Below are 14,810 nucleotides of genomic sequence, written 5' to 3'. Positions count from 1 at the left end.
AGAAAAACTCGAAACTTCAACTCTACAGTAATTATTACGCAAACACTTTATGGCCATCCTTGAGAGAGACAATATCTCACTATCAGTACATTTTCTTTATGATTGCATAATAAGTCTGTGAGACATTTACCAACGAGCTGGTACACCAAAGAAAACGTCCAATAAAAGCTTACTAAAGAGCAAAGTACAGGCGTCGAAAAAGGATAAAAGCAGCGCGTGTATATTTCTCCAAAATCTTGGTGCAAATGGAGCAGGAGTTGGAAAACAGTCACTTTGTCATCAAGAAGGTAAGAACGAGTTTACTTCCTCGCTGGAGTTGAAGAGTCTGTGTGAATTCAGGTGAATGAAGGCATTATGTAGATTTCCTGTATGATGGTCCTGTAACATCCCGCTGCAATGTGTTCGCAAGCTTTCTTGTATTTTATTTATTTATTTATTTATTTTTATTAATAGCTCCTGTTTAGGTCGGAATTTCTAGACTCTTATTCCAATCCAATTTAGCTTTCTTTTAAATGCAGTGTTCCAAGATGTGACATTATTTGTGTGAATAATAAAGAAATGCACTTTTAAATGATCACCGTGAAGAATATAATGGATCCATCCTTTCAGCCATGCATCTTTTTTTCATGTTCACCTACTTAGACATGGAGAATGGTAAATCTGGGTGTCTTTAAAAGCAGGAACAGTGTGAATGTGCCACATGGAAGTTTTGTGTACTCCCTTTGTGGTTGTTTATACTTTGTTCTTTATTCTGTGAATGCAGATGGACAGAAAAGGGTTAGATGGGGATTGAGAGAAGGAAACGGGTGGGAATAGTGATACAAAAACACGGTTATCGATTAATGATTCAATTTTTTTCATTTAGTTCATTAGACTCTGATAATATTTTTCTTATAGTACTGGAACTGTAAAACAAATCATTAATTTTCTTTGCTGATTGTGTAGGTTTGCTGGATGAATCGTGTATTATTGCAATTGGGGATTTGTCTTTGTGACGGTGAAGTTGGTTAGCCAGAAATATTCCTGTTTTATTATTATTCTCAAAGTTAGTAGATAAGTATCTTACTTTCCGTAGCAAAAAAAAATCTGTATATATTGCTATCAAGCAGTTCTTTGGTGTCAAAAACTTAATTTTAAATAAAGTTAGTTGGATTCAAAGCATATTTATCAGATAGTGTCTTGATTTTCATTTCCCATTTGTTTTCTAGTTAAAAAAAAACACTTTTATTATTATTATTATTATTATTGCATTTCCTTTATTTCATACATGTAACCCATTCAGCTGTCTTCCTCATCTATTTCGTGATGAAATGTGAATACTAATAATGACCTTGTTGAATACATATCAGTACAAGATACAGTATGTACTCAAACCATGAAATAATAATGGTATTGTTATAAAAATTAAATAAAATAAAAAAAATTCACCCAGCACTTAACAGAGATAATGAATCAGTTCTTAATGAATCAGTTTATTAATTCATTTATCCATGATCAATTCACTAATTTCCCTTACACGGCACACCTTCTGTACATATCATCCATCCATCCATCCATCCATCCATCCATCCGCCCGTCCGTCCATCCAGTCCGTCCATCCATCCACCCACACATCCTGTATGTTTTTCAGTCATGTCATTAAATTTCATTCCAAGTTGAATCACTTGTAGCTCATCTCACATTTTCCAGGTAGCATGCCTAACACTGAGCTGGAAGGTTAACCGCTAGGCCACTTTGCTGCTCTGTTTAAGACATTTACAGCCTTAACAGAATAATGAGAACAACGCCCACTTTGCTTCCCATAAAGGTGAAAATATTCCACAGTGCTTCCGGTTTTCTACACTAAGGATCACCGGCGTCATAGAGTGACAGCTGCTTTTGTAATTGTCAGCGGAGTGGGGGGGGGGGGGGGGGGGGGGGGGTTGAATGACTCAACTTTGTGCACTTTGTTTAGGAGCGAATTCTTTGTCCATTCAAAAAAATATTTACAGTTAGTTACCATGTGCTACTTCACAAAGGACCAGTCGCTTAGTGGTTGGGAATGAAAATGAAAGCTTGTGCATAAAATTGTCTTTGATGAATAGTTAGTTAAAGAGATGGTCTAAAAGTGACTTAATTTGCGAAAGAATGAGTGACTGTGTTGGTTTGATAATGAATTAGTGACTGAGAGAACCCCGCATGAGGTCAAGCGGTATGGAAGATGAATGACAATCTGAGAATGCGAGGGTGAGTGTAAGATGTGTACGATGTCAATGCCATTTGACTTTGTCTTGGCGTCAGTTTGGATTGTTGTACATGAAAAGACAAATATGTCTGACTTCCTGTCACTAAAAAAGTAAACAAAAGGGTAAAAAAAAAAGTTTGAAAGAGGACATTGTTCACCCCGGTCAAGCTTTATTGGCTTCACCTCTGACCTAAGCGCCCCTCCCCATCCCCTACACACACTTAAAGAACCTGCTTTCAAGTGGAGCACTTGAGGAATTCCTGACAGACGTAAAAATTCCTGGCATCCTGGCAAATTGGGGGTGACCTCATTCAGGCAGGAAGTTCAGAAGGTCATCATTGACGGCAGGGGCTGTGTGTGTGTGTGTGTGTGGGGGGGCTTTTCACACACTCCTGATAAGCAAGCAGATTACAGCACAGCTCAACTCTGACCCTTTTACACGTTGCAGGGTCAACACAGCAGCACACAGCTGATGAACTGTATACTCTACTGCTGCTCCAAACCACAAACTCGAACTCATTATTGCAAACAGAAAAACAGCTTTTTAAACAATCTGTCAACAGAAAAAAATAAACAAGTTCAATCAGCCTATCATGCATGTTTTTTGGGATGTATGAGGAAACCAGAGTACCCGGAGAAAACCCACGCAGGCACGGGAGAGCATGCAAACACAGGAAGGCCGGGGCACTTGATTGAACCCTGTATCAATATACAGTGTATCACAAAAGTGAGTATACCCCTCGCATTTCTGCAAATATTTAAGTATATCTTTTCATGGGACAACACTGACTAAATGACGGTTTGACACAACGAAAAGTAGTCTGTGTGCAGCTTATATAATAGAGTTAATTTATTTTCCCCTCAAAATAACTAACCCTAATATCCAAACCTCTTGCAACAAAAGTGAGTACACTCCTTACAAACTACGTACATCCCTAAATGTCCAAATTGAGTACTGCTTGTCATTTTCCCTCCTAAATGTCATGTGACTCGTTACAGGGGTGCTGTTAGCATTGCTGCAGAGATTGAAGAGGTGGGGGGGGGGTCATCCTGTTAGTGCTCAGACCATATGCCGCACTCTACATCAAATTGGCGTGCATGGCTGTCACCCCAGGAGGAAGCCTCTTCTGAAGACGGTACACAAGAAAGCCCGCAAACAGTTTGCTGAAGACATGTCAACAAAGCACATGGATTACTGAAACCATGTCCTATGGTCTGATGAGACGGGCAGGCATTTTTTGCCCCACCTTTTCAATCTCTGCAGCAATGCTGACAGCACTCCTGCAACGAGTCACATGACATTTTGGAGGGAAAATGACAAGCAGTACTCAATTTTGGCATTTAGGGAAGTACGTAGTTTCTAAGGGTTAGTCACTTTTGTTGCTAGGGGCTTAGATATTAATGGCTATATTTTGAGTTATTTTGTGGGGAAAATAAATTAACTCTATTATATAATTAGCACACAGACTAGTTTTCAATGTGTCAAAGTGTCATTTTGTCAGTGTTGCCCCTTGAAAAGATATACTTAATTATCTGCAGAAATGCGAGGGGTGTACTCACTTTTGTGATACACTGTATATACCTATATTCATGCACAGACAGACAGATTCAATAATTATAGTTATTATTTGGAGTGGCGGTGGTGTGTGTAAAACTTGTGTTATGCTTCTGCATTGCCGTGACGGCTTAGCGACTACGACGTCAATGAGCATTCAATAGTTCTGCGGCAAGGGAGCGCGTTGCCCTGTAATTCACCGCCAACCCACTATGGGGTGTGGCGTTGTGTTTGTACGGTTTTGGGGGACTCTTGTCGACTTCCTCTAGTTTTCTTCCGGTAACACAACAATGCCAGCGGAGATGGAATGGCAATCTTTATAATACCTTGACGAAATATTGTACAGGTGGTTGTACTTGCAGACCTCTTTGACGATCTCCTTGTCGGCTTTGTCCAATTTTGAGTCTAGCGCAAGAATATTTGTAAATGTGATTTCACGCTGAACCAGAAACAGCAGTCTGAGCGGACCAATCACGTAGGCAGAATTTTGTGGAGCTGCATGTCAGGCTACGGCGGAGGGTCGTAAATCGGGTTTACCTTGATGGCGTAGGTCGGCCGCAGAACCATAACTCAGCCTTAATGGGATTCTTTATTCCTTAATTATTTAGTTTTTTCCAAATATTTTCAAGAAAAAAAATCCAGAAAAGTTAGAAAAATGAAAGTTTAGTTAGGAATACATAAAAAACAAACTCAAAAGCGTTGTGTGCAAAATTTTGCATACCCACCGCCCCCCCGCGCCCCCGGGCCAATAACTTGTGGAACCACCTTTTGGTGCAATTATAGCCACAAGTCTCTACTAACTTTGCACATCTAGAGATTGAAATTTCTGCCCATTTTTGAGAGTAAAACAGCTCAAAGTTAGTCAGATTAGATGTAAAGTGTTTGTGAATGGCAATATTCAGATCTTGCCACAGATTCTTGTATTGAATTTAGATTTAGGTCTGGACTTTGACCGGGCCATTCTAAGAGCTTTATGTTTAGGCATTGTCCTGCTGAAAGGTGAATTGCTGCCTTCGTTTTAGTCTTTTGCAGACTGCAAAAGATTTTTTTCCAAGCCCCCGTATTTGGCTCCCTCTATCTTCTCATTAACTCTGACTATCTCCCCTGTCCCTGCTGAAGAGAATCATCCTCGGCGCATGATGCTGCCACCACCAAAACGTTTGACAGTGGGGATGGTGTGTTCAGAGGGATGTGCAATGTTGGTTTTCTGCCGCACGTAGCGTTTTGCATTTAAGCCAAAAAGTTCAATTTTGATCTTATCTGACCAAACGACCTTCTATGTTTCCTATTTTCATTATATAGGTTTTGTAAAAAACATTTTAACGAAACTTCTTGTGGCTTTTTACAGTTGGTTTCTTTTTGCTACTGTTCCATAAAGGCCAGATTTGTGCAGTGCACGACTAAAAGCTGTCCTATGGACAGATTCCCTTATCTGAGCTGTATAGTAAATCTCTGGAGTTCTTCTGGAGTTACCATGAGATTCTTGGCTCCATCTGTAATCAGTGCACTCCTTTTTAAACCCATAAATTTGGCTGACGTTTGGACGAACATGTCTTGGTAGATTTTCACGTGTGCCATTTTCTTTCCATTTCCGCATTATGGACTGAACAGTGCTCCATGAGATTGCTAAACAAAATACATAAACAAAAATTGTTTCAAACAATCCCTACCATTTTCTTTCCAATCCACAATTATATGCCACTTATGTTGGTCTTTAACATAAAATTTCAGTAAAAAATGTGTATGTTTGTGGTCGTAACATGAAAAAAATGTTAAGGAAAAAGGGTATGAATACTTTTGCAACCCAACGTACATACAAACAACCAATAAACGAATAAATGAATAAATGTGCTGCACAAAAAGCGACACGTTTACTAAACAATAAATGCGTCTAAAGAAACCATTTTATGGTCCGCAATGAACAAGTGCTTCATTACAGTTATAGAGCCCAAATATTTTAAAATTTTCATTCAATGCTGTAAAAGATTTACAGTACATGAAGCCTATAGGTGTACATTATGTAACTATGTGCTAGTCTGTGTGGCATCATGTATTTATTAAAAATCGTTGCACCTACTGTGTGTGAGTTTATTGACATCACCAGGAAAAGCTGTTTTTCCAAGAATGGTGACAGCATTACATTTGAAATGTTTCAACAAGAAAAACCCACTGATAAGGTCACCTCTCCAAAATGTACAAAGTTCAAATGAGCAAGGGTTCTGTTTTCATTTGCATTTGCATGATTTGCTCTAGTTCCCTGCTAGTGAGAAGAGAGCCATAATCGCCAACACTTTTCCGTTCTTTATCAAACAGTACAAGATTAGCCAAACGGTGTGTAACCAAATATTTTTGCCTGGAATATACGTTTTTGTTGCCACTCCATTTTCAGTCAGTCCCCTTCAACTTTCAAGGATTCAGGCAGAACCGTTTGGGATAAAATAAACCATTGATTTGGAACCATGACAATGTTGGATGTGATGACAGTGTTGGTGATGATGTCATCCTCTGCATGTCTTATCTAAGAACGATGGAGGGACTTGACTGGGCTTTACTTCTTCAATGAAGAAGAGGTGCTTAAGGGGGAAGTTCAGAATTTTTGACATTAGACTAAATCTTTGAGTTAGCGGGGGTTTAATTAATCAGTGAAGTTGATTTCAACGAATTCCGTGCAGTTAGTTAGTTATTTATTTGTTTCAGGGCTCTGGGTGGCTAAGCTAGAGCGAGTCAATGGGCCCGCCCTAGCATGCCAATACAGTTTTTCTCAAATGTCAGAACACATTTCAGGAAAATGTCCTCCGTTTTCTCTAAACTCTAAACACAAAACACTTTTCTTAAGCTAGTTCCACAAAAACTCGCATTCTCTTTGCAAAACAAAACTATCACTCCAAAACCCAAACTTCCAACCACAAAACCCAAACTTTCACCGCAAAACTGTTGCTCCTATTGCCAACACCAAACTTTGACAACAAAATGGTCCTCACAGCTTGCATAAATGTAAACACTATTAGATATCTATCGCACACTTCAATAAAAATTGAAAACACAATGTTCAGGGTGTGATGTTCTAACTACCCCATCATCTGTATAGTAATCAATAGTAAATCACAAATTATTTTTAGGGGGATTGAACCCCATTTATTGATGACAACCTGTACAAATGTACTTTTCCTCAAGCAATTATTTCAAAAGAGAACAAAAGCATACATGGGGATACATGTCACAAATTGTTGTATGTACAGTAAAGAGGTGCTATGGTGTCTGCGGGGGGGCCTGTGCGGGGGCCTGCGCATCACGTCGTCGGGTGGGGTCAGGCCACAGGACCTCGTCCACGTTGCAGGTTATGTTTTGTGTCGCCAGGCAGCGGGGGAAGAAAGTTCTGGCATGCCGGACCCAGCCTAAGTAATCCACCACATCATCACAGGCCAGGTCTATGGCCCTGAGAAGGTTCTCTCTACTATATGGTTCCCGGTCATACACCTTCCACTGCCATGATGAGAAGAACTCCTCTATGAGGTTGAGGAAAGGTGTGTAGGGTGGCAGACATACGTTGAGGAATTGTTGGTGTATAATGAACCACTCTCTAATCTGGTTGGTGCGGTGAAAGCTGATGTTATCCCAGATGATGACAAAGATAGGAGGAGGCTGTGCTGGAACCAGATTCTGCTGCTCACGGTCAATCAGGATATCCTGTAGCTCTCCCAGAATGTGAGGAGACACTGGTTGTTGAAGGACAGAAGGAGAGCATCAATTTTGAGTCGTTGTGCATTCTCAAGAGGCCAACGTGGATGGAGTCATGTGTCTTGAATTTTGAATTACCGTGTTTAAGCAATGACGCGCGTGCTTTCATTGTGTTCAACTTTTGATGTCTGAGTCTACCATTTTGCATTTTGTGAGCAAAATGTGTTTAGTGAATGAGAATGTGTTCATATGATTGCGCAAAGTGTGTTTTAGCAAGTGCGAAAGTGTTTAGCCTAAGTGTGAATGTGTTTAGAGAATGGCAATTGTGTTTAGAGTTGTGTGAAATTGTAGATTGAGGTGAAATGTGTTTATAGTTAAGCCAACTAGCGGCCTGATTTAATAAATGTGTTTAGGCAACTGGTCATTGTGCTCAGAGATCAAGAAATTGTGCTTTAGCAATCGAGAAGAACTGTAAGAAACAACATATGCACGCATGAAGACCACTGATGACCCATGCAATCAATAGTGTTGACTATGTTTTCAGGATAAAGTTATTAAAATTATACCATTGCATGTCAATAACTGTAGTATGAATAGCAAAATTTGCAATCCAGCAGCTCTGTCGGTAACAGGCTGCAGAGTGGAGCGATATTTTTTCGACCGGTGTGTTCATGTCGTAGCCAGCAGCAAGTATCCGGTTTGTTATGTTCCTCGTCCTTTATCAGAAATTTGTGGAAACTCTCATCCCCCCATTTTTTCTGTCTGTTTCCACAGCCTCTAAATGCAGTTTCACTATGTTCAGTCAAAACTCCGTAGACTGACGCTGCATTCGAGGAAGGTGGGAAATTTAGAGTTTTCCAACCTTCGATCAGGAAAAACATTAATGGAACGCCACTCGAACTGGGAGGTCAGAAAAAAAGTACCCTGGCTTCACGAGTTGCTTCAATCAGACCGTCAAAAGTACAACTAAAAAAGGCAGTTTACAGTGTGGTCCATTTACCTTAGCCGTTGTTTTTCCTCCACTATTTGACCGCTTATGAGAAGGCAGGTTTTCTGGAGGTCAACATGTCTTTTGAAGGCCAAAATAAAGAACGCTAGGAATGGTTCGAGGTCACAACTGGTACCATCCGAGTGGGATAAAGCCTAAGTTAAGTTTTTGCGTTGCAGGGACGGAGTAGCGACGGCGTAGACCCGACGTCGTCAATGAGCATTCAAAGTTCTGCGTCAAGGGAACGTGTTGTTCTGTAATTCACCATCAAGCCACTGTTGCGTTGTGTTTGTGTGGTTTTGGGGGACTTGTCGAATTCCTTGAGTTTTCTTCCAGTTAGACAACAATGACAACTGAGATGGAATGCTTGAATGTGGATCTTCAGCTCAACAACATTGAACAACAAATGTTAATCATACAAATGTTGAGGCGCAGGCGACATGGAAGACGGTTGCGGAGGTGGTATGTCCGACTGTTGATGCCGCACAGACACTGGCAATCATATTACGAATTTTAGCATTGGGTGGAAGCCAGCAAGCTGTGTTGTCCAGCCTTTTGTCCAATTTCTTTGACGTGTCCTACAACCTGCCGGTGGGAAGCCATACAAGATTTCTGGCGACTATGGAACCTCCCAAACTGCCTTGATGGTAAACACGTTATCATAAAAGCACCTAGGCACTCTCAATCAGTGATGCTGTATCAAGTGTGTGAAATGTCTGTTGTTGAAAATTAAACATCAAAACAACTCTTTTGACACCAAACCTGTGCTTTATTCTTCATGTGCTTCAAGTGTAAAATGTAAATAAGCCACAGACTAACAGCAAACATATGTACATAATTAATGATAAAGTGCACCAACCATAAATAAGACATAAAGTGATAAAAATCTGGCCGTTTTTGGCCGGCTGGGTCACCGCTTCGTGTGGCCATTCGCTTCGGAACACACACACATTTGTCTCGGAGGTTCTTCCATTTTTTATGCGTTTGCTGACCTCCAGCCACGTATTTTTAGCTATCTCCTTCCACGATTTGCTTGCCATTTGGCAATTTTTTAAATGCCTTGACAAAACATTGAAGAGGTTGTCGCACTTGCGGACCTCTTCGATGATACTCACGTCAGCTTGGTCCATTTTTGTGTGTAACACAACAATGTTCGAAAATGGCGGTGATTTTGCACTGAACCGGAAACAGCAGTCTGAGCGGACCAATCACAGTCCATTTGCGTCACGTCACCACGCGTTGACTTGACGCGTAGTCAGGATTTTGTGAAGGGGCACGTCAGGCTACGGCGGAGGGTCGTAAATAGGGTCTGCCTTGATGGCGTAGGTCTGCCGCAGAAGCATAACTCAGCCTTAAGTCCGACTTCCCACCTTCCTCGAATGCAGCATGAGCATGAATGGCCCAAGCACTCCTCTGTATTGTGGTCGCATTACGCATCTATATAAAATAGTCCCGCTGAAATAAATAAATTACGACAGTTTGGTGTGACATTGTTTTGTCCACATGGGTATTTTAAACAACGATCTGCATTATTAATTTATTTGACTATGTTAGATCATTTAATATCGTTTTTTATTGGCATGCTAGGAAGGACCATTGACTCGCACTACCTTAGCCACCCTGGAGCCTTAAAATTAATAACTAACTAACAAACCGCACGGCATTTATTCAAATCAACTCCACCGACTAATTTAACCCCCGCTAACTCAAACATTAAAGTGCGTGTGACACGAACAAGCATGTTTATTTCATAATACACACGGTATTTAATGCTCCTGAATGATATGGACCGCTTGGATATGTGTGGAAGCGATCGCTATATTTATTTAGTTTTTTGAATCCCGGGCCATGAAAATGAGTGACTTCCGGCTTCGGTCTTGCATTGAGGAGGAGGGCGCTGTGACGTGTACGGGAGAAGGAGTCCTCTTCACTATACAGTAGTACTGTTGTGTTTGAGGACTAAGGATTCAGCTGATTTTGCGGATTAATACGTTAATTTTTCACATCACGGCAGCCAAACGGCTGCAGAAAAATCTTGCTGTATAAGGGAGAGGCGTGTGCGCCTTTTTGGAGTTTCAAAAAGTTCCCATTCACCGTGGATATTGGCCAAAACAAGCCCTACTATTGTGGGACCATTGGACTTACGAGGAAGTGAGTAAACATCTTGTTTCGTATTATGTCAAATACGAATACAGCGATGACACAGTAAACACTACAAACTTTCTTTAAATAAAGGACTACTTACGTTTGATCATTGATAGGGATGTAAAAAGCTCTCCTGATGCACATTACCTGCACGTTAGCTGCACAACAACTGCAGCCGCCCTCCTCCGGGGAACGAGCTGTACATTTCTCTCCGCCGGTTGGTTTGCCGATCCGCGAATACAATTGACAACCCAGTCGTCATGTCAAATAATCCGGACTATTTACGTGTGATTTTCCGCTTCGAAGACTTTGAAACATCACTCGGTTCGGGTTAGCATGTCGGCTAGCTGTCGCGCCTCTTGGTTTGTTTACATTCTCCGAAGCCGGGGAAGGGAAATGACATATGTCAGTTTTAGGTGGCATAAAATATCGTTCGGGAGGTGCAACAGTAAAGGTGAAGTCGACAGTTTTGACCATTATGGAGTATTTTTGCCATGTCGTTCTGAATAAGTGCATTTTTATTATTTCATATTGCATTTAGCACAAGACTGTTATTTGTCATGACCATGCCATTTATTTAGCAATTGGGGAAAAATACTTGGATAAAAAGAATATCCTGTAAAAATATTGGAGTAGAGAGACTGAAACAATTACATTTTGCGGCTCTCTTCGTCGCGTTTACCTTGTTCTGAATAATTCCCCCTCAATGGGCTCAATAGTAAAACCGATGAGCCCAGTCTCCCGCTGACGTCATCCACCTGTTGGGGACGCTAGAGCCCTATAATGGTAGGCGTTGCTAACCGGCAGATTAAAAGACTAATTTCTCATCATCTGCACTTTGCTAAATTGTTGTATATAGTTGAATCGTCTCAAAATATGATTCTAAATCACATAATAATGCTATTTAAGACTTTTTTTTCTCCTGTCGTATGCTCTTTAAGCCCAATATCCAAAATTCAGAACTCCCGCTTTAAGCTTCTGGATAGGTAGGCTCTGGATGATTGGTAGCATTAATTTTCTTTTATCACTTTGGTTGCCTTGACACAAACAATGCATGTCTTGCGTGTTGTTTTTATAGGGGGGTTGTAAACGACAAACATGTACCCCCCCAGCACACATTTCTACATTAAATATTTATAGACTCTTGGTCACATTTTTTCTAAATGTTTTTTTCATCTACAAAGTAAATGAATTGATTAATTTACATCAAACATCCATTTCCCCACATGCTTAATTTAATAGTTTTGTTTACAGTCATAAAACATCCCAGTTAAGTGAGTGTCCTGAAAGAAACGCTAAATTTAGCACAGAGCACCACCATGGACATCCTCAAAATGAACCTCTGTAGCATCACAGGGGGAGGGATAAGGGGTTGCATTTGTCCCCCCTAGCCCCGCCACGTCCTTCACCTGACCTCCCCTCCTACTTTCTCCTTCCTCCTTACGTAACATTGGCTGCGGCTATGAATGAATGTATGACTGAATGAAGGCCTTAAAATGATGAATGGGTTGCCCCTCCTTCCTCCTCCTCTTCCTCAGATTAAGCTTTAATCCTGCAGGATGATGTTGTTGCTGCATGGACGTCGAGGGGAGGGTGGGTGGAATGGGGCAAACGATGATGTCATGCTTTCTGGGCTCATTCATGGAGATGGAAGAGGATGAAAGGGGGGAAATCTGTGACCTTTTCCATTCAGAAAAATAAAAATAACAGTTAAGCATGACTTGAAGTCTGAATGTTGAAAACTATATATGAGGCCTTGAAAAGATTTGCAACAGGATTCATATTTATCTCTGTCTCTCTCTCTGTCTATCTCTCTGTATCTCTCTCTCTCTCACCTCCATCCATGCACCTATCCCCCCAAACCTATCTGCCTGCCTATCTATTTACCCAACCCTTCTGTTCAATACACCCTTCTGTTCAATATATACAGTATAATAGCTGATTACTTGACTGAACGTTGACGCATACGTTCACAGCAAACCGCTCGACTGCTGCCTCAAGTTTAAGGTTGCACTGCTATCTGGCGTTTATTTTTGGCAATTACAAGTGAGTTCTTCCCTGAGTTTACTACTTGTCAAATCTAAATTGAGACTGTGTAATTCGTCACTTGCCATTGATAACGATAATTTAAACTGCGAGGATTGGCTGTGAATTATTTTCCAGTGCCATTGCGAAGGATCGATGCCAGCCTCTGCAGGCAAAATCTTTTAGACGTCTATCGCTGTTAGTGGCAGCCATAGGCGGAGTTTGACTTTTGGGGCTGATGGGGCACAACATGTTGATGACCCCGAAACGCAGTGTCAGCAATAAAATTAACTTACAAGAATATTTATAATAATAAGTTGACAATGAGCGTTTTTTGTTTCCCATCATTCTTGAGGGGAATTCTAAATCAGGCTGCTTAGGACATACTTTTCGACAAGATCGTCATCCATTGAATATGGTACGCCCGCCGGTGTCGTGCCAATGTAGTTACCCAAGTCAAAATTTGTATCCCCTGGGCGGAGCCATATGGAGGTAGATTTGTGTCTATATTATTCAAAGACACAAAAAATGTCACTTCAATTAAAACAAAAATGTGTTTGAATGCAAAAAATACATTTTAAACTCAAAAAAAGTTTTAAAAAATGCACGTGAAAGCTATTTTTCTTTGATTTTGTTGTTGTTGTTGTTGTTGTTTTTTTTTTGGATTGAAGTCAAGTTTTTTTTTTTTTTTTTTTGATTGACGCAACTTTTTTTGAAGTAATGTTGATTTGTGTTTGGGCCAAATTTTGGCCAGGACATTTTTGTCTTTATTATTCAATCAAAAAATAAATTGCTTCAAACAAAATATATTTTTTTTTCCAAAAAGAAAAATCACTTGAATCAAAAAAAAAGAAAAAAAAAAAAAAAAAAAAAAAAGAAAAATTTCAATAATAGAAAACGTTTTTGAATGTGAAAAAAAAAAATTGAGATTGAAAAATTTGCATTTGAACACATTTTTCATTTAAAAAGTTTTCTTTGATCAAAGCAATCCTTTTTGTGTTTGGGCCATATTATGGATTTGGACTTCTGTGTCTAAATCATTCAATCCGCCAAAACGTATAATAATTAATAATAAATGTAAAAATATTTTCAAAGAAAAAAATCATTTTAAAAGTAAATTGCCCTCCCCTATTTTGGGGGGGGGGGGGGGGGGGGGTTATATGCAAAGCAAATGACCGTCTAAGTTGCTACTCACATGATGTGTTTGAAAAATCATTTTGACCCATTATGAAAAAATATATATTTTTGTTCATTTCATTCATTTTTGTTGCAGTTTTATTGCTTTACAACCTTTATATACATAGGAAAGTCAATTACATGCAAAAATACATTTTAAACTCAAAAAAGTTTTTAAAAAATGCATGTGAAAGCTATTTTATATAATGACACTTTTCGGCCTGGCCCCCTCAAAATCAGCTTATAGTGGCAGCCAATTAGTTAAAATTCACTTGAGAATGTCCATTGATATTTAAATACAGAATTCAAAATAGATTTTACTTTGAAATATATCAAAAAGTTGCCTTGATATTTTTTCTAAAACCTTACAGCTATGAATATATAGTGGTATGAAAAAGTATCTGAACCTTTTGGAACTTCTCACATCTCTGCATAAAATCCCCATCAAATGTGATCTGATCTTGGTCAAAATCCCACAGATGAAAAAACAGTGTTGGCTTTCACTGAAACCACCCAATCGTTTATAGGTTTTCATATTTGAAGGAGAATAGTATGCAAACAATGACAGAAGGGGGGAAAATAAGTAAGTGAACCATCACATTTAATATTTTGTGGCCCCCTTTGGCAGCAATAACTTCAACCAGATGCTTCTTGTAGCTGCAGATCAGTCTGGCACATCTATCATGACTAATCTCAGCCCATTCTTCTCGACAAAACTGATGTAGTTCCGTCAGATTCCTGGGATGTCTGGCATGAATCGCTGTCTTTAGGACATGCCACAGCATTTCAATGGGGTTCAAGTCTAGACTTTGACTTGGCCACTCCAGAACGTGTATTTTGTTCTTCTGAAACCATTCTGAAGTCGATTTACTTCTGTGTTTTAGATCATTGTAGCTGCCTAAAACTTTTGCACAGTACTGTATATATATTTTTTTAATTATTAAATTTATTAGGATCATGGAAGCTTCCACTTGGGGAAAATATATACATACAGTATATCCTGTATATACATAATATAA

General features: G+C 39.7%; 1 protein-coding gene across 1 annotated transcript in view; it reads left to right on the top strand.

Moving 5' to 3' along the window:
- Positions 1–131: 131 nt before the first annotated feature.
- The window catches only part of si:dkey-106n21.1 (solute carrier family 23 member 1), a 147,745-nt gene continuing 133,066 nt past the window's right edge, over positions 132–14,810 (top strand). The window contains exon 1 of the mRNA XM_057837445.1: positions 132–287. Within this exon, the coding sequence (XP_057693428.1) occupies positions 246–287 (42 nt within the window). The 5' untranslated portion in view covers positions 132–245. The remainder of the gene's footprint in view (positions 288–14,810) is intronic.

This window comes from Corythoichthys intestinalis, chromosome 5 (assembly GCF_030265065.1).
Source record: "Corythoichthys intestinalis isolate RoL2023-P3 chromosome 5, ASM3026506v1, whole genome shotgun sequence".
Lineage (NCBI taxonomy): Eukaryota > Metazoa > Chordata > Actinopteri > Syngnathiformes > Syngnathidae > Corythoichthys > Corythoichthys intestinalis.
Note: the sequence above shows the minus strand (reverse complement) of the source record. Positions and strands in the feature narration are given on the sequence as shown.